The sequence below is a fragment of the Salvelinus alpinus genome, chromosome 3, assembly GCF_045679555.1.
Source record: "Salvelinus alpinus chromosome 3, SLU_Salpinus.1, whole genome shotgun sequence".
NCBI lineage: Eukaryota > Metazoa > Chordata > Actinopteri > Salmoniformes > Salmonidae > Salvelinus > Salvelinus alpinus.
The window spans coordinates 63,907,383-63,931,155 of record NC_092088.1 but is presented as its reverse complement, the minus strand read 5'-3'; the positions used below and the strand labels follow the sequence as shown (position 1 = coordinate 63,931,155).

General features: G+C 41.7%; 1 protein-coding gene across 3 annotated transcripts in view; it reads right to left on the bottom strand.

Moving 5' to 3' along the window:
* LOC139571113 (KH domain-containing, RNA-binding, signal transduction-associated protein 2-like) overlaps positions 1–23,571 on the bottom strand; it is a 139,428-nt gene extending 115,857 nt beyond the window's left edge. For 2 of the 3 annotated variants that reach the window (XR_011674237.1, XR_011674238.1), the window contains exon 1: positions 23,250–23,571. Coding sequence is in view for 1 of the 3 variants with exons in the window: in XM_071393674.1 (XP_071249775.1) it covers positions 23,250–23,340 (91 nt within the window). In the remaining 2 variants the exon portion in view is untranslated. The remainder of the gene's footprint in view (positions 1–23,249) is intronic. The other variant, XM_071393674.1, reaches the window with a different exon arrangement.
* Positions 23,572–23,773: the final 202 nt, after the last annotated feature.

The following is a 23,773-nucleotide window of genomic DNA, read 5'->3' as shown; positions in this document are numbered from 1 at the left end:
TTGGAGATATAACGACGGAATTTATCAAACAAAAGGACCATTTGTGATGTTTATGGGACATATTGGAGTGCCAACAGAAGATGATCTTCAAAGGTAAGGCATGAATTATATTGTTATTTCTGAGTTTTGTGTTGCGCCTGGCGGGTTGAAATATGATTGTCATGTGTTTGTATGATGGGGTGCTGTCCTCAGATAATCGCATGGTTTGCTTTCGCCGTAAAGCCTTTTTGAAATCTGACACGGTGGCAGGATTAACAAGAAGTTCAAATTTAATTTGGTCTATTGCACTTGTGATTGTATGAAAGTTAAATATTTCTAATATTTTATTTTGAATTTGGCGCTCTGCAATTTCACCGGATGTTGTCGAAACGTTCCGCTAGCAGAACCCCTAGCCGTAACAGGTTTTAACAGTTAGACACACTATGCCGTAAACAGTCAAACAATTTAAGGGATGCCTATAGCGTGTTTGACAGGTGTTCTCGCTTAAAGAATCCCAACTATGTTCATTTGGCATGTGTGTGAGTGTATCAAAGTGTCTTTTTCCCCAGTCATGAATATGTATAATCTAATATATTTCAGATGACAGGGAGAGTTAGAGTTCACCTTACTATGTTCCACTGTGCTGCATATTAAAGTGTTATATCTTCCTTGGATCTCTCCTACCTATTGGAGGTAATTTCTTATTATGGTGCTACATCTTGATGCACATTACTGAATCTCTCTCTCTGTCTCTGTCTCTGTCTGTCTGTCTCTGTCTCTCTCTGTCTGTCTCTGTCTCTGTCTGTCTCCAAAAAGAGATCCAGTGAATCTTCAAGCACGTTGGTAGACAGATGCCAGCACATTGGGGTCCTCGAGCTATCAAGGAAAAGCTGGAATCTGACAGACATGAATTAAGTCGGAATAGAGACTGTCTGTCTGACAGAGTTCTAGAATGTACTTAGTTTTGCCCATAGAGATCCTATTAAATTACTAGAAGGGCTATGTCATAAACCCTCAAAGTTCCAGAATGGGGTGTAAATGGCAGCCATATTGTGCAGGGAGAAATCCAAAACAATCTCATTGGAGTGAATGGCAGTAGAGGCATAATCACGATTTGACTAATGCAGGAACATCAAAGAAAGGCATGTGATATATCAAAAATGGTGTAATAGAACTATTGTCAACCTAAAATATTGTCATATAATTACAGTGTATATTGAATGGGGTAGATATTCAGTACCATTAGGACACGATTATCTATGGCTGTGATTCCATTCAAGGTGTATGAAACAGTCTTGTATAAATTTGGCAAAAGGATCTTTTGGTGACAAAAACCTGTGTGGTCCTGTATGGCTCAGTTGGTAGAACATGGCACTTGTAACACCAGGATTGTGGCTTCAATTCCCAGGGCCAACCATATGAAAAAACGTATGCACGCATGACTGCAAGTTGCTTTGGATAAAAGTGTCTGTTAAATCCCATATATTATTATTAAACAATCTAATCTGCATCGCAATTAGCTCCACGAGGGGGATATACCGGTGTTTCATCAACACATTATTCAAGTGTTTCATCAACACCATTTGCGGCAATTAATTATGTTATTCATTAGGACAACATGATCTATGGTTCCTTCTTGAATTGCGGTGGCATTTTAGCATGGCATTTTGGAAAAACTACTTCATTTGTCTTTTTATTTCAAATGTATTTGGATAGATACATAAGTCAACTGGCAGCTTAATGTTATGATAACATTGTGCCACCAGTAGTGGTAACACCAATGACTGTAATAACAATGACACATTTTAGGGAATTGAGGATATTCTTAAATGAAGGCCACAGATGCTCAAATCTAAGATCCTTAAACCATACATAAACATAACGTCTTGCAGAATAAAGGACTTTCATTATGTTTGATCATTTAATAAAAGTTCAATATAAACAAAAACATGTATGACGTGTAACTATTTGTCATTTTAAAGTGTTTTTCATGGTTGCAAAGGCAAGTGATGCAAATTCCACCGCAATTCAAAAACGACCCCGACAGCTGTGATCACACTCTGGGCGTATTAAACAGCCTTGCATAAATTTGGCAAAGGGAGCTGTTGGTGACAAATCATCTAATCTGCATCGCAATTAGCTCCATGAGTTGGATATTCACTCTTAAGCACTTGTTAACCCAAACCTTGATGCACAATAGTTAGATTGTTCAAACTTTATGTTTCTCATTGTTTTTGAGAGGACAATTAGAATGGGAATTGTTGTCTCCTGTTTTATTAGTTTACCAGAGGATCAAGAATCCTCTGGTAATAATTATCTCAACTGTGCAGCCTGAACACTCAGTCACTGCTTTCAGCAAACACCATTTTAAAATAATCCTCAAACCCCTCCTCCACCTACTAAGGCTTTTCATTTGCTGTGAATTTACTTTTCACATTTTGATAATATAAAATGTTCTACATCTGTAAAAATATATATATTTTACCTTTATTTTACCAGGTTAGTCTCATTGAGATAAAAATATATTTTGCAAGAGAGACCTGGACAGAAATGGAGCACAGAAAGTTTCAAACATTTACAACATAAAACACAGAGCACTACAGTTTAAAAACATTTACAACATAAAACACAGTGCACTACAGTTTAAAAACATTTACAACATAAAACACAGAGCACTACAGTTTAAAAACATTTACAACATAAAACACAGAGCACTACAGTTTAAAAACATTTACAACATAAAACACAGAGGACTACAGTTTAAAAACATTTACAACATAAAACACAGAGCACTACTGTTTAAAAACATTTACAACATAAAACACAGCGCACTACAGTTTAAAAACATTTACAACATAAAACACAGAGCACTACAGTTTAAAAACATTTACAACATAAAACACAGAGCACTACAGTTTAAAAACATTTACAACATAAAACACAGAGCACTACAGTTTAAAAACATCAGTTTACACATTGAACAGGCACATTGGTTTTGGGAGGAGTGTTTCAACAAGGGATCAAAAACATTGATAGCCCCTAAATAATTTTCCACCATACTTTGTAATGCATCGGCCTTAGCATTTCAATGTATAAAATATATTCCTGCCCTCTACACTTTTTAAAAGTTTGGGTTAGATAGAGGCACAATAAAAAAGTACATTTGACTTACGAAAAATTGACGAAAAACACAGGCACAGATGAAGACTGACACGCTGCCATATTGGATAGACAACTCTACTGTATGACTGCATGATAAAGATAGCCTTTGAGGCATAATCAATGTATTGAATTATTTCAGGAATTATGGTTGGCTTGGGGATCTTGGTCTAAATATCACTGTTCTGAACAATTAGAGAGGCAGTATTATCTCATTTACCTCCCATACATTCCTATCATACAGTACATGTATTTTATAACAAAAGAAACTGTGAATCAATCATAATGTTCTTTGCTTTCTGTAGGATAGACATCCAGGGAGTTTGTCATCATCATTGATCATATTTCCTGTGTGATTTCAATGTGCCGCTTCTAACATAACGGCTGAATAATTTATTTAACAGCGCAGGACCACATCCTAAGAGCTGTCTTCCTGGCCTGATGAATATCTGGTACAACCATTATCATGAAGCAGAAGAGAAAGCAACAGAAACATCTATCACCTCCAATATTCAGCTCTGAAGAAAAAAGCATTTCCTCTCAACAATAGGCTATACACGTCAATAGGTGCAACACTATGTGCAACATGAGACATGCGTCAATGGACAATATCTACTCAGATACTATATTTTCAGGTAAGGAAGTGTAGCGGAGATGGTTCGATAAACTACACTTGTGTGACGAGTAACCTTACCGAAGACCTGAACACTTGTGCTAGCTCCCAGTGGGATAACAGTCAGATAACAGGGTTTTGAGTGAATGACCTGGCTCGATACGTGGTTGGCCAAATACGCAAGATTAAAATAAAAGCAGCCAACTCAAATGCCCTTAAACGTGTGCCATTTCTAAACAATTTATTCAATCCATGAAGATAATTTACAAATATTCTAGGTTGAATCAATGTAAAATACTTTTTTATGTTCAAAGTAAAGGCCAAACGTATTCTCCACAGGAAAATATTACCCTTTTTAACCGAACAGAAGATAGGGAACATGGTGTAAGGCTGACTACCATGTCCATTTATGCAGGCTAAACAACGAATGGTCAAATTGATGGTCGAATGATTGTACACCTTGAATTTATTTGAGGGAGAAATCATAACGGATGGATGCTCTAGTCTAAATACAACCTTTTAGCATTGTTTACCTGCTTACAGGTACATTATGTGTGACTCAAGGTCTCTCTCTAGTGCCAAAGAGAAACTGGAATGAAAGGGAGTCCATACCCAATCCTCACCATGCTTTCATCTTCAATTCTTTATGTCTCAAAATGTCACAAGATATCTCAATTATGTCTCAACATATCAAGACATCTTAAGAGAACAGGGATGGCTGTGTATGTCTGGGACAGTGGAGGCTAGTTGGGGGAGCTTTTGGAGGATGGGTATCATTGTAATGACTGGAATGGAATTAATGGAACGGAGTCAAACATGTGGTTTCCATATGTTTGATGTGTTTGATACCGTTCCATTGATTTCATTCCAGCCATTACAATGAGCCCATCCTCCCATAGCCCCTCCCACCAGCCTCCTCTGAAAATATATAATATAATATATAATATAATAGTATAGTTGCAAATGAAAATCATGAGCCACAGCAGGCAGAGCAGAGTACAACAGAGCCCCTTGAGTTCCCCTGGAGTGTTTGACTGGAGCCTGACATAGACCCCAGGGGAGAATTAGGTCTCCGGTTCAACAGGATTACACATCCCTGTACATGATCATAGGGAACATTCTGCTCTGACAACACTAAGCCTAGCTCTCGTTGTGATCTGGATCATACTGTGTAGTGCTCCTCTGAGATCTAGATTCTACTGTGTAGTATGAACAGTTAATATCTTTGAAGTCTTTGCTCTACATAAGGACTATGCAGTATGAGTATGGGATTGAGACAGAGAACAAAGATACAAAAAGATTAAGATGAGAAAAGCTTGTCATGGTCATTGCGACAATAATGTAATGTAAAGTCCCCTGTTTTGGGGACCTGCGTGTCAGGTTTTGGCCAAGACTGTTCGGGTTTTGGTCACTAGATGTCCCCATTGCACCTTTTTTGTACCTTTTGTTTTTTCTTGCTCTAATTATTGTTTGCACCTGTGGGTCGTTCCCTTGTTAGTATTTAAACCCTGTGTGTTCCTCAGTTCCTTGCTCAGTGTTTGTAAGTTAGCACCCAGCCCCAGCCCAAGCCTTGTTTTATACAGATATTTCTCTTGTTGGATTTTCCAGAGGTTCTCTGGTTTAGTTCTTGTGTATTATTTGAGTAGTCTTTTGAGGTTTGTTTTTCCCTGCTGTTTTTTACCACTTTGTGGAGTTTCTTTTGTATTTTGGAGGATTTCCATTTTGTGCCTCTTGGCTTTATTTTTGGACATTGTGGATTTAGTTTCTTTGCCTGAAGATTTTGTTCTTTAATTAAACCACCATCTCTAGTACTGCTGTGTCTGCCTCATCTTCTGGGTTCTGACGATTATTAGTGACTGTTTCTCGCACCGGGTCCTGACACTGCGTGGTTTTGGTATCAGTTCCGACCAATATTTTTGCTTATAAATCGTTATGTGGACACCATAGATCGAAATGGCTTGAATTGAGTGGTAGTGCTGATTCTCACGGACACAGGAATATGTATTTTTCTGCCTGTGTGAAGCAAGATGTGAAATCTGACACCACTTGAAGCTGGGATGGCCCTCCTACCGTTCTTTCACTCTTCTGACTGTCCATCAACTCCTTGCTGAACCCAAATGTCACAGCCACTAACCACGCATATGCTTGGAATCCTTACATTGTAACGATTTATAGCCAGTAATCTAAAATAATTCATAGCTTTTAAACAAAAAACACTTTCTGTTTGTCCTAACGAGTTCAGGAAGCCAAGCTAGAGTTCTGTGAGACGTTCACAGCAACGGGGGCAGACGTTTTGTTCAAGAGAGACCTTTAGAAAATCCGCACATTTTCTCTAACACTAAAATATACAAATATGTATTTTACAGTTATAAGGAAGCTGAAATATTAAAGTTAGTTGTTTTATAAATTTATTAAAAAAAGAAGTAATTTCAAGCTTTATTCATACAGCTTTGTTGAATAGGAAATACATCATATCAAATATTTCATATTTCCATCACATTTGTACTGTGTACTTGAGCTTGTGTCCTCAAAAGTTACTTGACCTCAGCAATTCATAACTATTTCTACCAGAAAGGTGAGATTTTAACCTTTTTTGGAGTATTACTAGTTATTGTTTATGGCCCTCTCATAATAAACCATTACTTTTGGGGATTACGTAGATTACATTTTCGATTACATTTAGTTACACTTAATGTAAGGAAAACAAGTTTGACTAAGATAGTGGGGTTCAATGCTGTTTACTCCATCCACACTCTGGATTCAATGCCACTTAGGGATTCAAACATGATTTTGAGAAAAAGATCTCACAGTCTCACGTCATAATTAGACGTTCAGGCATTAACTCCGAATTCTTAAGGTTAGGCATTAACTCAGAATGGTTAAGGTAAAAGTTTAGGTTTGGGATATGCTTAAAACCAAAATATAAAAAATGACTTTCTATTGATGGATTTGAACATGCAATCTTTGGAACCAGAAGTAGAGACAAACCTGTCCACAACCTCCTTGCAAAACCAAAGCCTACTTGAAGGTAAGAGTGCTCACTGTTGCCCCTAGTGGCCAGTTTCCATGTCATCTCGCAATGTCCTCAGACATGGATGGACATCAAATACTGACTTGTATCACAGGTGATTTGCCTGGGTTTTGAACATGTTTGCTGAAAGTTACCAACCACTTTTTTTGTGTGACTGTAATGGTATCACTGATTCATTATGTACAATCATGGACCTGAAAGTGAATTTGGCCAAAACATGATCATTATTCTGTATGGATTGTTAAAATATTCTGCATTACAAAATGACTGGAATGTATCGCTGGAGCATTAGTGATTAACCTTCACAGCACATATAGACTACATTTAAAGGCTCAGTACAGTCAACAATGTGATTTTCCTGTGTTTTTTATGTATTCACACTATGAGGTTGGAAAAATACTGTGAAATTATAAAAAGTATGATAATGCCCTTTTGTATAAGAGCTGTTTGAAAAGACTGCCTGAAATTTCAGCCTGTTTTGGTGGGATGGAATTTTGGCCTGCCTGGTGACATCAGCAGGCGGGAAATGAGTTAATCAACCAATAAGAAAGAAGATTCCAAACTAGAGGTCTGCATGGGACTGATTTCTTCATCCCGCTCCCACCCGCCCACACCCACAGCTTTTCACACCCGGCAGCACCTGCTGGCTGTCTGACTCCCACACGCTAGAACTGGTCCCAAAACCCAACAGCAGTCCCGCAATGTTATTTTAGGCGTGACAAAGCTCACTTGCCAGCCATGGTCTCAGCTATTTCTTTCAGATAGAGAAATATGGGTGATCAATATTTTATGTAGTAAACCATAGCCTAATCATATTTAGGAAGTACAATTCCTTGGAAAGATAACTGCTCCATGCTTCTCCGTCCATGCATAGGCTATAAAGTACTCTATTTAATTGCGACCACACGTGCACCTGATCTCGCACGTATGGCTACAGAAATTAAAGCAGTAAGAATTATGACAGCGACACTTGTTACGTTTTGCATATAGACCTTTTAGGAGGACGAATTGCAGGCAGAGACAAATAATTGGTTAATCAATACTTATTGAAAATGAAAAGGTGCAACGCTCACCATAGTAGTCTAATCTATGTGCACGTTGTGCCTTTTCAATGATGATTAAATGTTTTGATTGCACCTCGACTCACGTTGGTTCAGCACCCTCCACTTCTTTCCATGATCAATATTTATTTACAGACACTGTTGTAAACTACAGTCTAATCATATTTAAATACATTTCGTATTTAAGTTCACTGCTACGTGATTCTCCACCCATGCAGGCAGCCTACTCTGCTTCAATGAGACCACACATACTAGGCTCACTTGAACTCGCACACCCAACTAATTAGGTGAGGAGAGGGAGGCTACTGAAGTTCAGTGTCTGAATAATGCGAAAAATATGTCCTTTTAATACAATAGGTAGGCTAACGCATACAAAGCAGAAAGACGAATGTTTACAAATAATCTGAGGGACAACAGCATGAAAAATGCAGACCGCACTGCAATGATCTCTGTCGGGAGAGAGACCACCATCTATTATTCCAAATCTCTTTGCCAATAACAGATGGTTTTCAGTTTTCCCCTCCCAACTCAGACCACTCCCAGACAATTCTAGCAGAATTCTTGCTTGAGAAGTTGCTCTTCGCTAAGAACTTTTGTTTATTTTTCTTAATTGTTGCCCAGAAATGATTTGCTATTGAGATAAAAATGGCTGCATTGGACCTTTAACAAACTACAGAATATTAGTACAAGGACATGAGTCTATGTTGAAAACCCATAATGCGTCTTTGTTTGTTAATATAAAGATGATGTGTGCATTAGAGATTTTTATTGACTATTCCTTGGGTATCACTATGACTGGGGATAATATTACAGCACATTATTCAGCTAATGCCTCAGCTGATGCAAATGTTGTCCTGTAATTACTGGCTTCTGGTAAACTGCTCCTTCATTTTCCCTGCAATAATATAATAGTCTTCTAGAAACGCTGATTACTTATACTCAAATTACAGCATGCCAATGATCTTTGACTAATATGCCTAATCCTGAGGAATGAACATCCAAAATTAGCAACAATATCCATCACCTTCAGACCGCTCTCTGTTTTTTCTGAATGTGCAGTTCTCTATTTCTCTGCCATTATAACACACTATTATAATCAAACCTCAACAGCTGTGATGACATGAAAGATCAAATTGTTTATAATGACATATTTTACAATGATCCTGACTCATTTCCTGGTGGTAGTTATTATAAGGCCTTCGTTATAGTTAGACCTATGTACTATACTACAGTGAGTGTACAAAACATGAAGAACTCCTGCTCTTTCCATGACATGGACTGATCAGGTAAATCCAGGTGAAACCTATGATCCCTTATTGATGTCACTTGTTAAATCCACTTCAATCAGTGTAGATGAAGGGCAGGAGACAGGTTAACGGTTAACCTGTCTCCTAAAGGTTAACCGTTAACCTCTAAAAGTCGAAGCCGTTGGGGTGGGGTGGGGGTTCTATTAAGCTAACATGGAATTGTTTTAAGAAGGTCATAATTTAGCTATTTGATTTTGAATTTTAGGACTTCTTTAGGTATATTGAAAAAAGTATAATTTAATAAAATATTGAATTAGGCTTTTACTACTATAGCCCATAGAAACGCATTGAAAAACATATTCATAATTGTCAGAAAAGACAGTCAAAAAATAAATCATAAGGAATAAGGTTTTTAAGTGTCTGTCCTATATCTAGGAAATATATATATTTTTGTTTTTTTGGGACACATTTAACCCCTTATTTTTGTTGCCGCAAAACTACCTCCATATATCCATTAATTTGTATGGGTTGCCTTCAGACGAGTCCCGTGACACGTATGGGGGTTGTAGCGCAAAACGGAGAACACCATCATTTTCGTGAGAGTCTCACCTTTCCATAAAGTCGTCACATTAGTAGGCCAAACCGTTCAGACGCTACACAGATTTTCGTGAGAAGACGGATTTTCGAGCTGTCTCATGGTCTAACAAACACCGCTGTAGCTCGGCCACCTTCCACCGCAGATATGGAAGGCCAATATAGGGGGATGTTATGGATTGAGACACAGCCCATGAAAAGAAGACTGTATGTACATACCCCAATCAGAAGCCATGGATTAAAGGCAACATCCGCAATGATCTAAAGGGTAGAGCTGCCGCTTTACAGGAGTAGGACTCTAACCCAGACTTTTATAAGAGAGCACGCAATGCCGTCCAACGAACCATTAAACAGGCAAAGATTCAATACAGGACTAAGATTGAATCCTACTACTCCGGCTCTGAGGCTCGTCGGATGTGGTAGGGCTTGCAAACTATTACGGACTACAAAGGGAAGCCCAGCCGCGAGCTGCCTAGTGACCTGAGCCTACCAGACGAGCTAAATAACTTCTATGCGTGCTTCAAGGTAAGAAACACTGAAGCATGGATGAGAGCACCAGCTGTTCCGGACAACTGCGTGATGAAGCTCTCTGTAGACGATGTGAGTAAAACCTTTAAATAGGTCACCATTCACAAGGCCAGACGGATTATCAGGACGTGTACTCATAGCATGCACTAACCAACTGGCAAGTGGCTTCACTGACATTTTCAACCTGTCCCTGACCGAGTCTGTAATACCTACATGTTTCAAGCAGACCACCATAGTGCCTGTGCCCAAGAACGCCAAGGTAACCTGCCTAAATGACGACCGACTCGTAGCACTCACGTCTGTAGTAATGAAGTGCTTTGAAAGGCTAGTCATGGCTCACATCAACACCATCATCCCAGAAACCCTAGACCCACTCCAATTTGCATACCCCAACAGATTCACAGATGACGCAATCTCTATTGCACTCCACACTGCCCTTTCCCACCTGGCCAAAAGGAACACCTATGTGAGAATGCTGTTCATTGACTACAGCTCAGCGTTCAACACCATAGTGCCCTCAAAGCTCATCACTAAGCTAAGGACCAAACACCTCCCTCTGCAACTGGATCCTGGACTTCCTGACGGGCCGCCCCCAGGTGGCAAGGGTAAGCAACAACACATATGCCATGCTGATCCTCAACACAAGGGCCCCTCAGGGGTGCGTGCTTAGTCCCCTCCTGTACTCCCTGTTCACCCGTGAGTGCGTTGCCATGCACGACTTCAACACCATCATTAAGTTTGCAGATGACACAACGGTTATAGACCTATTCACTGACAACGATGAGACAGCCAATAGGGAGAAGGTCAGAGACTGCCAGGACAACAACCTCTCCCTCAACATGATCAAGACAAAGGAGATGATTGTGGACTACAGGAAAAGGAGGCCCGAGCACGCCCCCATTCACATCGACAGGGCTGTAGTAGAGCTTCAAGTTCCTTGGTGTCCACATCACCAACAAACTATCATGGTCCAAACAAACCAAGACAGTCGTGAAGCGGGTACGGCAATGCCTATTCCCCCTCAGGACACTGAAAAGATTTGGCATGGGTCCTCAGATCCTCAAAAAGTTCTACAGCTGCACCATCGAGAGCATCCTGACTGGTTGCATCCCCGCCTGGTATTGCAACTGCTCGGTATCCGACCGCAAGGCGCTACAGAGGGTAGTGCGTACGGCCCAGGACAGGGGCCAAGCTTCCTGTCATCCAGGACCTCTATACCAGAAGGTATCAGAGGAAGGCCCAGAAACTTGTCAAAGACTCCAGCCACCCTAGTCATAGACTTTTTCTCCTCTACCGCACGGCAAGCGGTACCGGAGTGCCATGCCTAGGTCCAAAAGGCTCCTTAACAGCGTCTACCCCCAAGCCATAAGACTGCTGAACAGTTAATCAAATGGCTACCCGGACTATTTGCATTGACCCCCCTCCCCCCTTTTTTAAAGCTGCTGCTGTTACTCGCTGTTTATTATCTATGCATAGTCAGTTTACCCACACCTACATGTAGTTTAGTTTATTTAGTCAATATTTTCTTAACTCTGCATTGTTGGTTAAGGGCTTATAAGTAAGCATTTCAAGGTAAGGTTTACACCTGTTGTATTCGGAGCATGTGACAAAAGCCTTGAGACAATTGAGAAATGAATTGTGTATGTGTACCATTCAGAGGGTGAATGGGCAAGAGTAACACAAAATACTTTCTTGAGCAGTGGTCACCAACCTGTCGATCGCGATTGACTGGTCGATCTCCAGTGCATTCCTAGTCAATCGCCAAACATTTCTGTAAAAATCCCAAAGATAAAGCTTTGTGTTCCTATTGTGTTTTTTTCTTTTATTCATCTCAGGTTGCGCGCCAGGTAGGCGAACTGTTGCCATTTTGAACATTTCATGTGTCGGAAGGTACAAACTCTGCCTTCCCGGCGGGCCCTGAGAGAAAATCAAGTGCATTATAGCCATCCATTCAGATTGCTCAGATTACAGTAAGGTAGCAGGCATAAAAGAAAGCTACAGCAAAGTTTATACTGTGAGATTTCAAAACGTTTAAAACCATGACTAGAGAGACTGTCAACGAATACAGCAAAGAGCTGCTGTTTTTATGAGTGAGTTCATGTTTAAGTTCTTACTCAGCACTGTCAACACTTTAATAAGCCATAAAATTTGCGTTCTTCCTATTTCCACTCAGCACTACAAGCACTGCAGCAGTAATGAATGAGTAGGAAAGTGAATCTATAGGCTTGCATTGTTGTTATTATTAGCGGCTTGGGTATTTTTTAATGTCAAGGAATATTTCACTTTCTCTGTTCATAGGAGTAACAACATGAATTTGTGCATGAGGCAGAAATAATGCGGTGCGATTTGTGTTTCACCATCACAAATCGCATCGTATAATCCTTGGCATGTATGGATCTGTGCCATTTACTTTGAACTGGATTGTGTTTACAGCATGAGCGGTCGTGAGTAGATGCATTTGTTTTGAGATCAAAGCGAGAGCTGCATGTAGCCACATGTGCACATTTTGTTCATATCTTTGCTAGTTAGTTATAGATAATTTATTAGCCCAGTTATAGATAATTTGTAGTCAGTAATTGGGGAGTGATTGCGTCCTACAAGAGCACAAAATGTATACATTTCTCAACATCTTTGAAAGGCAAGTCAGGTAAAGAGCTTTTTTTTTGTCTTAAAGGGGCAGTGTTTTATTTTGAGACAGGCTTGAACAAGCTAAGTAGCCAATAGGCAGAGGGTAGCATAATTTGTATGATTCTTTGTAATAATGGTATGACAATAATAATGATTTTTATATAAGTGGTTTCTTGCATCAAACAACACAACAGCATTTTCATCCACCTCCTTGTCTGAAGGACAAGTGGATAAACATCTAATGTCAAGCCCTGTATGTTTTTTTTCTTGTCTCATGGAATGTAGATCTACATTGAACACCACACATTGACTGCTACTGTAGGCTGACTGATACAACAGCTATTTATTTATGTGTTAAAATGTTACGGGATGCATTTTCTCCGTTGTTTTTGATGGAAGACCACTCTGGTAGGCCTACATTGTGATCAAATAGCCACAGTAGCCTACATGGTCACTGTTAAAACTGTACCTCGTGGGTACAGCCTCAGTGTTCACAGTAAACGCGCGTTGGAAGTTGCCACAGAATTTTCACAATGTTCAAGTTTGCGCTCAGCAGACCTGAAATTTGCTCAGTGGTGGAAAATATTCGAGGGAACATTGGTAGTAGGTGCCAGGCGCACCGGTTTGTGTCAAGAACTGCAATGCTGCTGGGTTTTTCACACTCAACAGTTTCTCTTGTGTATCAAGAATGGTCCACCACCCAAAATGACATCCAGCAAACTTGATACAACTGTGGGAAACATTGGAGTCAACATGGGCCAGAATCCGTGGAACGCTTTTGACACTTTGTAGAGTCCATGTCCCGGCATTTGAGGCTGTTCTGAGGGCAAAAGGTAGGAAGTGCAACTCAATATTAGGAAGGTGTTCCTAATGTTTGGTATACTTTACCACTTCTTTGACACATTGACCACCAAACTAGAGGGAACGGTATCTCCTAGCATGATGAATATAACTTCCAACATATATAATAGTGTAGTACTATGCACAGTACACGATAATGTGCAATAATGAAAGCTAACTCTGCAATTTTTAATTAATATAAATGCACATGCCGTGAGCCATAGCAAGCTCCAATTTTGACCACCACAGTGTTATTCATATCATTACTTTCCTATCCTATCCTATATTTAAGCAATAAGGCCCGAGCGGGTGTGGTATGTGGCCTATAGAGTACCTGAATACTTATTGTCTGAAACCCATGTTATATGAGACTGTATACCATGGGTATGACAAAACATTTATTTTTCCTGTTCTAATTACGTTTGTAACCAGTTTATAATAGCAATAAGGCACCTCTGAGGTTTGTAGTATATGGCCAATATAGCACGGCTAAGGGGTTTATCCAGGCACTCCATGTTGCGTTGTGCATAAGAACAGCCCTTAGCCATGGTATATTGGCCATATACCACACCCACTTGTGCCTTATTGCTTATACCACAGCTTTCAGCCAATCAGCATTCAGGGATCGAACCACTCCAGTTTATAATACATCTGAAGCAATTGAGGTTCACTATGTTTGGCATCATCTATGGGGGCACAGAGGGTTGAATGCCACAGGGCAGCCAACCACTATAAATGCACTGAATACACTATAACTCATCACACCATCCCCAGGTCCTCTGCTAAGCACATTCCCCAGGTCCTCTGCTAAGCACATTCCCCAGGTCCTCTGCTAAGCACATTCCCCAGGTCCTCTGCTAAGCACATTCCCCAGATCCTCTGCTAAGCACATTCCCCATGTCATCTGCTAAGCACATTCCCCATGTCATCTGCTAAGCACATTCCCCATGTCATCTGCTAAGCACATTCCCCATGTCATCTGCTAAGCACATTCCCCAGGTCCTCTGCTAAGCACATTCCCCATGTCATCTGCTAAGCACATAGAAACACTTGCTTCAGTGAGAGGTAGGCTACCTCTTGTCTAAGAAGGGGAAATTGAATGTGCACACTGGCTCTCTCAAGGTGAGTGCATTACAGATAGAAGCACACCACACAAGATCTATGACTATACTGAAGAATACTGGTGAGCATTGATACAGAATCAGTCCAGGTGAATGGCAGTCTCACATCGCAGGTAACCAATAGCTTTTTGTCTCTGGGACTTCCCATCTCATCTGTAGGACACTAGTATTTACCACTTCCTGACAAGCACAACAAAACAAACACGCACAGCCCCTTTAAGGTGCTCTGTGCAACTCCATCAGCAAATAGCCCTACATGTCTACATCCCTGTGAGTAAACATTTAAAAATCTTATGATGTGATACACTCTTATCACATGCAGTGGCTCCTTAAGACAAATGTCCACTGCCAATTAAATAAATTTCACTGGTGTCTCCATGCAAATTACTGATTAGAACCTTTGTGGAATGCCTTACATAATCGCAATGTGGGAAGAGATATCCTGATCAACCCAGTAGATTATCACCTGCTAATTATTTCTACCAGTTAATGGGAAGGAGCAATTTACACACATATGGACTATTTTCTCCCCTTCAGACATTAGTAATAGCTGATCTAATCTTAAAATCACGATAGGCTATTCTGATTTTTATATGCAATGATTTACATTAACTTATACGAATAATACATACATTATGTAAGCAAAACCTATACAGTGCTTTCGGAATGTATTCAGACCCCTTGACTTTTTCCACATTTTGTTACATTACAGCATTATTCTAAAATTGATTAAATAATATCACATTTACATAAGTATTCAGACCCTTTACTTTGTTGAAGCTCCTTTGGCAGCAATTACAGCCTTGAGTCTTCATTAGGTAGGACACTACAAGCTTGGAACACCTGTATTTGGGTAGTTTGGGAGCATTCTTCGCTGCAGAGCTATTTTCAGGTCTCTCTAGAGATATTAGATTGGGTTCAAGTCCGGGCTCTGGCTGGGCCACTCAAGGACATTCAGAGACTTGTCCCGAAGCCACTCCTGTGTTGTCTTGGCTGTGTGCTTAGGGTCGTTGTCCTGGTGTGGACCCCGCCCTGTGCAACTGGGTCCTGGACTTCCTGACGGGCCGACCCCAGGTGGTGAAGGTAGAAAACAACATCTCCACTCCGCTGATCCTCAACACTGGGGCCCCACAAGGGTGCGTTTTCAGCCCTCTCCTGTACTCCCTGTTCACCCACCACTGCGTGGCCAACTCAATCATCAAGTTTGCAGACAACTTCATTACCGACAACGACGAGACAGCCTACACGGAGGAGGTGAGGGCCCTCAGAGTGTGGTGTCGGGAAAATAACCTCTCACTCAATGTCAGCAAAACAAAAGAGATGATCGTGGACTTCAGGAAACAGCAAAGGGAGCACCCCCATATCCACATCGATGGGACGGCAGTGGAGAAGGTGGAAAGTTTTAAGTTCCTTGGTGTACATATCACCGACAAACTGAAATGGTCCACGCACACAGACAGTGTGGTGAAGAAGGCGCAACAGCGCCTCTTCAACCTCAGGAGGCTGAAAAAATGTGGCTTGTCTCCGAAAACCCTCACTAACTTTTACAGGTGCACAATTGAGAGCATCCTGTCGGGCTGTATCACCGCCTGGTACGGAAACTGCACCGCAGGGCTCTCCAGAGGTTGGTGCGTGCGGTCTGCACAATGCATCACCGGGGACAAATTAGCTGCCCTCCAGGACACCTACAACACCCGATGTCACAGGAAGGCAAAAAAGATAATCAAGGACAATAACCACCCGAGCCACTACCTGTTCACCCCGCTTCCATCCAGAAGGTGAGGTCAGTACAGGTGCATCAAAGCAGGGACAGTGAGATTGAACAACAGCCTCTATCTCAAGGCCATCAGATTGTCAAACAGCCACCACTAGCACAGAGAGGCGGCAGCCTACCTACCAGACTTGATATCATTGGCCACTTTAATAAATGGAACACTAGTCATTTTAATAATGCCACTTTAAGAATGTTTACTTATCTCGTATTACTCATCTCATATGTATATACTGTATACTGTATCCTTCACTATCTATTCTTTACTATCTACTGCATCTTTTCCGCTCTGTCACTGCTCATCTATATATTTTATACTTATATATTCTCATCCCATCCCTTTACTAGATTGTGTGTACTAGGTTCTGTTGTGGAATTTGTTAGATATTAGGTTTTGTTGTGGAATTGTTAGATATTAACAGTTAGATACTGCTGCACTGTCGGATCTAGACTCATAAGCATTTCTCTACACTCGTAATAACATTTGCTAACCATGTGTATGTAACCAATTTGATTTGATTTGATGAGTGGCTTCCGTCTGGCCACTCATCCATAAAGGCCTGATTGGTGGAGTGCTGCAGAGATGGTTGTCCTTCTGAAAGATTCTCCCATCTCCACAGAGGAACTCTGGAGCTCTGTCAGTGACCATCTGGTTCTTGGTCAAATCCCTGACCAAGGCCCTTCTCCCCCGATTGCTCAGTTTGGCCAGGCGGCCAGCTCTAAGAAGAGTATTGGTGGTTCCAAACTTCTTCCATTTAAGAACGATGGAGGCCACTGTGTTCTTGGGGACCTTCAATTTTGGTACCCTTCCCCATATCTGTGGACAATTCCTTCAACCTTATGGCTTTGTTTCTGCTCTGACATGCATTGTCAACTGTGGGACCTTATATAGACAGATGTGTGCTTTCCAAATCATGTCCAATCAAATTCATTTACCACAGGTGGACACCAATGAAGTTGTAGAAACATCTCAAGGATGATCAATGGAAACAGGATGCACCTGAGCTCAATTTTGAGTCTCATAGTAAATAAGTCTGAATACTGATGTAAATAAGGTATTTCTGTTTTTAAAAACCTTTCTTGTTTTGTCATTATGTGGTATTGTGTGTAGATTGATGAGGAAAAAATGTATTTAATCAATTTTAGAATAAGGTTGTAACGTAACAAAATGTAGAAAAAAGGGAAGGGGTCTGAATACTTTCAGAATGCACTGTAACTGAAGTAGTAGAGGGCTATCATTGGTATCATTTCAGTAGTACTGGCAGCTGTGGTATAAGCTGCATAGCCTACAGTTATAGCGGCAATGGCAGCTTGCTGGTACAGTAGTGGTAGCAGTGGAGGCAATAGCACGTTTGTACCAAGGGTAATGGAGGCATACCTTTTTTAAAGACAGTATTGACACATGGCTTAGAGGTCTAGCTGTCAGCTTCTGAATTACAACTCTTTTTGTCTAATTAAATTGCTGAACAAGCTGACTCTTACGGTAAAACCACATGAATTTCACGTGATCACATGTGAAGCCACATGTGATAACATGATCCCATGTTAAATGAATTTGAAATTAATGTTACAACACTGGGATGCAAAATTTCAACACGTGACAACATTTGAGCACATGTGAAAGCCCAGATGTCAAATGTCATTTAATTGACATAAATTCAATTTAAACGATCATGGTCCCCCTGCAGGTTTTGTCTAGTTCAATGTTTGTTCCATGGACATCCCCAAATATGTTTTTAGGATATTCTCAGAATGTTGTGTCATGGTCCCCTGGAGGTTTTCATCAAGTTGCTGTGAAAATACATTAAATGGTGTTAATGTTAAAGGACAGTATGCTGATTATTTGGGACTAAACCTCACTTGGGATTTGAACTCCCTCTTGGTTGCTAGCTTCCTGAAGTTCCTGCTGAGGCACCAGGTCTATGGACATAATGGAGATTGGCTATATATTTATTGCCAATAATACATTTCTGCACTTTGCCTAAAGTTGCAATAAAAATAAAGTAAACATATACAACAACTTGAAGCTGTTATTTCTTTAAAATGACAGTATGCTGCTGTATTCTTCTGTCAATTACTGTAACATCTTGTACTTTAAACACAATTGGGACTCATCCTTAAATTGAATTTGAATTAATAACCTCTTGGTCACTAGCAAACTGAAATGTCCTGCCAAAGTGAAACTACACCACCAGATCTTTGAGTGTGAAAGAGATATGGCCACAGACTTATTGGCAAGACTGCATTTCAGCACTTTGCTAAAATAAGGGTATGGTTAGGGTACATTGTTGTACACTGGGTTACAAAAAGGTCAAAGGTACACTTCACAGGTACACATATACACTCAAATGGTACAGTTTGGTACCTTGTAGGTATGGGAGATTTTTCTACCCAATATTTTGAATATACTGTAAGGTACGATCATCACTGCACTTTCAATTAAAGGTGGGGGCAATGTACTGGTTGGGTCTCATTAGCATGTTTGGGGGCGTGGTCAAATATACATGTCAACCATCAGTGGAAGTGTTGTATCAGTTTAAGTGTTTGATGGTTATGGCAATGCAAGTTGAGTACCTCCTTGGTTAGAGAATGTGTCAGTAATGAACTGCACTGTAAAGAGACTATTGTGCTGTTTCCAGTAACGACAGCTGTTACTGTGAATTTGATATTTCTTAACTGGAAACCTCTTGTCAGTAAGTTACTGTAAAAGTCACAATAACTTACTGGCGTTTCTCCTGATGTAACGTTTGTTGTCGGAAGGAGACCAAGGTGCAGCGTGGTAGGCGTACTGTCACGCTCGTCGTTGGAATGAGAAGAGGAGGACCAATGCGCAGCGTGGTAAGTGTCCATATTGATAATTTATTATCATGAACACAAAACAAAATAACGAGAACGAAACGAAACAGTCCTGAACGGTGAATACTAAAAACACTGAACAGAAAATAATCACCCACAAAACACAATGAAAAACAGGCTACCTTAATATGGCTCCCAATCAGAGACAACGACTGACACCTGCCTCTGATTGAGAACCATACTAGGCCAAACACATAGAAACAGACAACCTAGACATACAACATAGAATGCCCACCCACATCACACCCTGACCATACAAAACATAGAAACATACAAAGCAATCTATGGTCAGGGCGTGACACGTACATTATTTTATTTAAATGTTCCACCAAGAAAAACAATAAACAATACAACGAACGAAAAGCTTTGTCGTGCAAACTACATGCACTCAAACAAAGACAAGATCCCACACTGAAGGAGGGAAAAAGGGCTGCCTAAGTACAATGAAAGACAGCTGCCTCTGATTGGGAACCACACTCTGCCAAACACAAAGAAATAGAGAACATAGAATGCCTACCCAAATCACACCCTGACCTAACCAAATATAGAGAATAGCAAGGATCTCTAAGGTCAGGGCATGACAGTACCCCCCCCCCCCCCCAAAGGTACGGACTCCGGCCGCAAACCTAAACCTATAGGGGAGGGTCCGGGTGGGCATCTAATCTCGGTGGCGGCTCCGGTTCGGGGCGTATCCCCCGCTCCCTACGCTGATCCCTCCGCTTCTGTGGAACCGGACCGTGGATCGTTGCCGGAGACACCGGACCGTGAATCTTTGCTGGAGGAACCGGACCGTGGATCATCGCCGGAGGCTCTGAACTGGGAACCCCCGCTGGAGGCTCCGGACTGGGGACCGTCGCTGGAGGCTTCGTACGTGGAGCCGGAACAGGTCTCACCGGACTGAGGAGACGTACTGGCAGCCTAGTGAGTGGAGCTGCCACAACACATCCTGGCTGGATACTCACCGTAGCTCGGTAAGTGTGGAGAGCTGGCACGGGACGCACTAGGCTATGACGGAGCACTGGAGGCATAGTGCGTAGAGCCGGCGCAGGATATGCTGGGCCGTGGAGGCGCACTGGAGGTCTGGAGCACAGAGCTGGCACAACCCGTCCTGGCTGAATCCCCCCTGTAGCAGGGCAAGTGCGGGGAGCTGGAACAGGCCGCACTGGGCTGTGCTGGCAAACTGGGGATACCGTGCATAAAGCTGGCGCAGGATATCCTGGGCCGAAGAGACGCACCGGAGGCCATGAGCGTTGAGCCGGCACAATCCGTCCTGGCTGAACGCCCACTCTAGCACGGCAACTGCGGGGAGCTTGCACAGAGCGCACCGGGCTGTGGCTGCTCACTGTGCACATCACCGCATAACACGGTGCCTGACCAGTCACACGCTCCCCACGGTAAGCACGGGGAGTTGGCTCAGGTCTGAACCCTGACTCCACCAATCTCCCACCAGCCCCCCCAAAAAATTGGGGGCTGCCTCTCGTGCTTGCTACGTTGAGCTAACTCCTCGTAATGTCGCCGTTCCGCTTTCGCTGCCTCTATTTCCTCCTTCGGACGGCGATACTCCCCAGCCCTTGTCCAGGGTCCTGCTCCATCCAGGATTTCCTCCCAGGTCCAGTCCTCCTGACCACGCTGCTTGGTCCGTTGGTGGTGGGATCTTCTGTTACGTTTGTCGTCGGAAGGAGACCAAGGTGCAGCGTGGTAGGCGTACATTCTTTTATTTAAATGTTCCACCAAGAAAAACAATACAACGAACGAAAAGCTTCGTTGTGCAAACTACATGCACTCAAACAAAGACAAGATCCCACACCGAAGGAGGGAAAAAGGGCTGCCTAAGTATGATCCCCAATCAGAGACAATGAAAGACAGCTGCCTCTGATTGGGAACCACACTCGGCCAAACACAAAGAAATAGAGAACATAGAATGCCCACCCAAATCACACCCTGACCTAACCAAACATAGAGAATAACAAGGATCTCTAAGGTCAGGGCATGACACCTGACAACATGCACATCACTTGCTGATTGGCAGCAACAGTGGCAGCCTATCTTTTGGTCTCCCATGAAAGGGAATGTCATTCCAGTTAACCTGTTCTGGGGTATTCATAAACATACATTTTGTACACTGTCAGTTCTGCCACCTTGTTAAAGGCTGACATAAGTCCATGTGATACCAAAGAGCCATATGATATTAAATGTATTGCTAATCACCATGTAACTGTAATGCTCCCTTACCTACCAAACCGTCAAGTCAGTGAGTGATGGACTAGCTACAATAAGATACTGTGAATTTTACAATAACCGACTTATAACTATGAACTTCCTGTGAACGAGCTGCCATTAAGCTTGTTGAAAATGCACAGTACCCACTTAACTGCGCAGCGCTTGAGCATCACATGTTCTTACAAAGATTGCAAAACCAACAGTGTCACAAGAAGTGCTCAAACTTCATCAACATAACGATAAAACCACTTAAACTGGTTCAACACTGAGGGTTGGAACAAATATAATATATTTTAGACCAAACCCCCAAATATGCTAATGAGCCACTGCCAGCACATTGCTCCCACCTACATTTCAAAGCGCAGTAATGAGTGTACCTACTGCTATGTTAGTAATCAAGTAATAGTGGGAACTTCTCCCACATGCTGACCTCTCCCACATGCTGATCACCTACTAAGGAAATGACCTTGATAACAGCAATTTTCGGCAGTCAAATGTAACAACAAAACATTATATATAAAAAGCTATCTATTTTTATGGTTTTTGAACTCTATATTTTGTTTACAAGCATGATAGCTGTACTTTAAGTTAATGGTTGACACAGCTTGTTGGCCATTAGCCAATTGGCGTTTCTCAATGAGTTCAAAGCATTGGGTAGAATGTAAAATCATGTGAAAATCAGTGTGCAAATGTGAAATATCTCATGTGAAGGATTCAAAACCATGTTTTCACATGTGAAATGTTTTGGAACACGTCACATTTTATATTTCACTGAGGTCAAAACCACTCTGTAAAATACAGTCCTGAAGATCTCCTGATGCCAAAGTCACCCATCAGCACCACTGAACCATAACATCTCTGCTTCTATGGATTGGCCCATTGGGGGCAATAGTTAGGCTACATCTCAGGGATGGGAATGTATAGGATGGCAAAGCCCCACTACAAAGGAATCACCAAGGTCAAATTTTCTGTAGGAACACACCCCTCACCCCTTTTTAAAAGTGTAAGAACACTTAACCCGACCTGCCATTCAAACAGCCAAGTCTCTATTCAAAAATTGTTTGTGTGCGTGTGCGTGCGTATGTGTATGTGTGTGTGTGTGTCTTATCTTCATCTGAGCGTCTGTGACGATAGTCTGACATGAAGTGACAAGCTTTCATTTATTCGGAAAAATGAGTACTATTTAGTAAGACGGAATTGAGGTCGACATTGAATTTAACTTGGGGAAAGTTTCTCTGACGATCTGTCTCCCTTACAAATCCAGTAAAATGTTCTGTATTCTCTCTCAGATGGCACTGCCAACACCGATGAGGAACCTTTGAATAAATAAGTTATAATAGCTTGGCTACCTAATGAATTTTAACACACCTTGGGTTACATTAGTCTGATTCATTAGAACCGATAAATCCACTATTTACAGTCTTGTGCTCAACAAATACGCAGTAGCTAATCAGTACAGGTATCCACCCCTTCATCTCCAAAAATACAGTGTGGCTGATGCCTGTGAACACAATGGACTAGTAGACAAAACCCGTGAAATCATCTACAACACATTGATTGATAATTGACATTCAGAACCAGCCAACATAATGCCACGTTACCTTCGGCAAGCAGACGCATCGCATGAACAAACGAGGAGTCCAGCGTATCTTTTTCGGCCATCAGCTCCGGTAAGTATTTCTCCTGATCCATGGCAAGTGCCTCTCCTGTTCACCGCTTGTGCAGGTGAGACGACAAAAGTGATGTGCTTCGGAATGCGCGTCTCTCTTCCACTTGGTAATTGTCTTTATAAGTACCGCAAGAAAAGCCGTAAGGAATCTCTCCAATTTCTTGACTGAGAACTGAAAGGAATTCAGAGCTATAAACACATCTCCCCAAATCCCGCTCAATCGCGACTCCCTCCTGAAGAACCACCCACCTTAGCTACAGAGGGGCTGCGTGGTGATTCCCGCCCCTCTGAAACATGATTGGTCATATCACAGGACAGACTATTCGCAAACAACAAATCTCTACACTGTTATGATAATACGATGTTGTAATAGGCAACACCGAAAAATTTTCTCCCTCCCCCGCTGTCCATGGTGCTGAAAATGTCTCATTTGGAAGCAGGCAGTTGGGTGGAGAT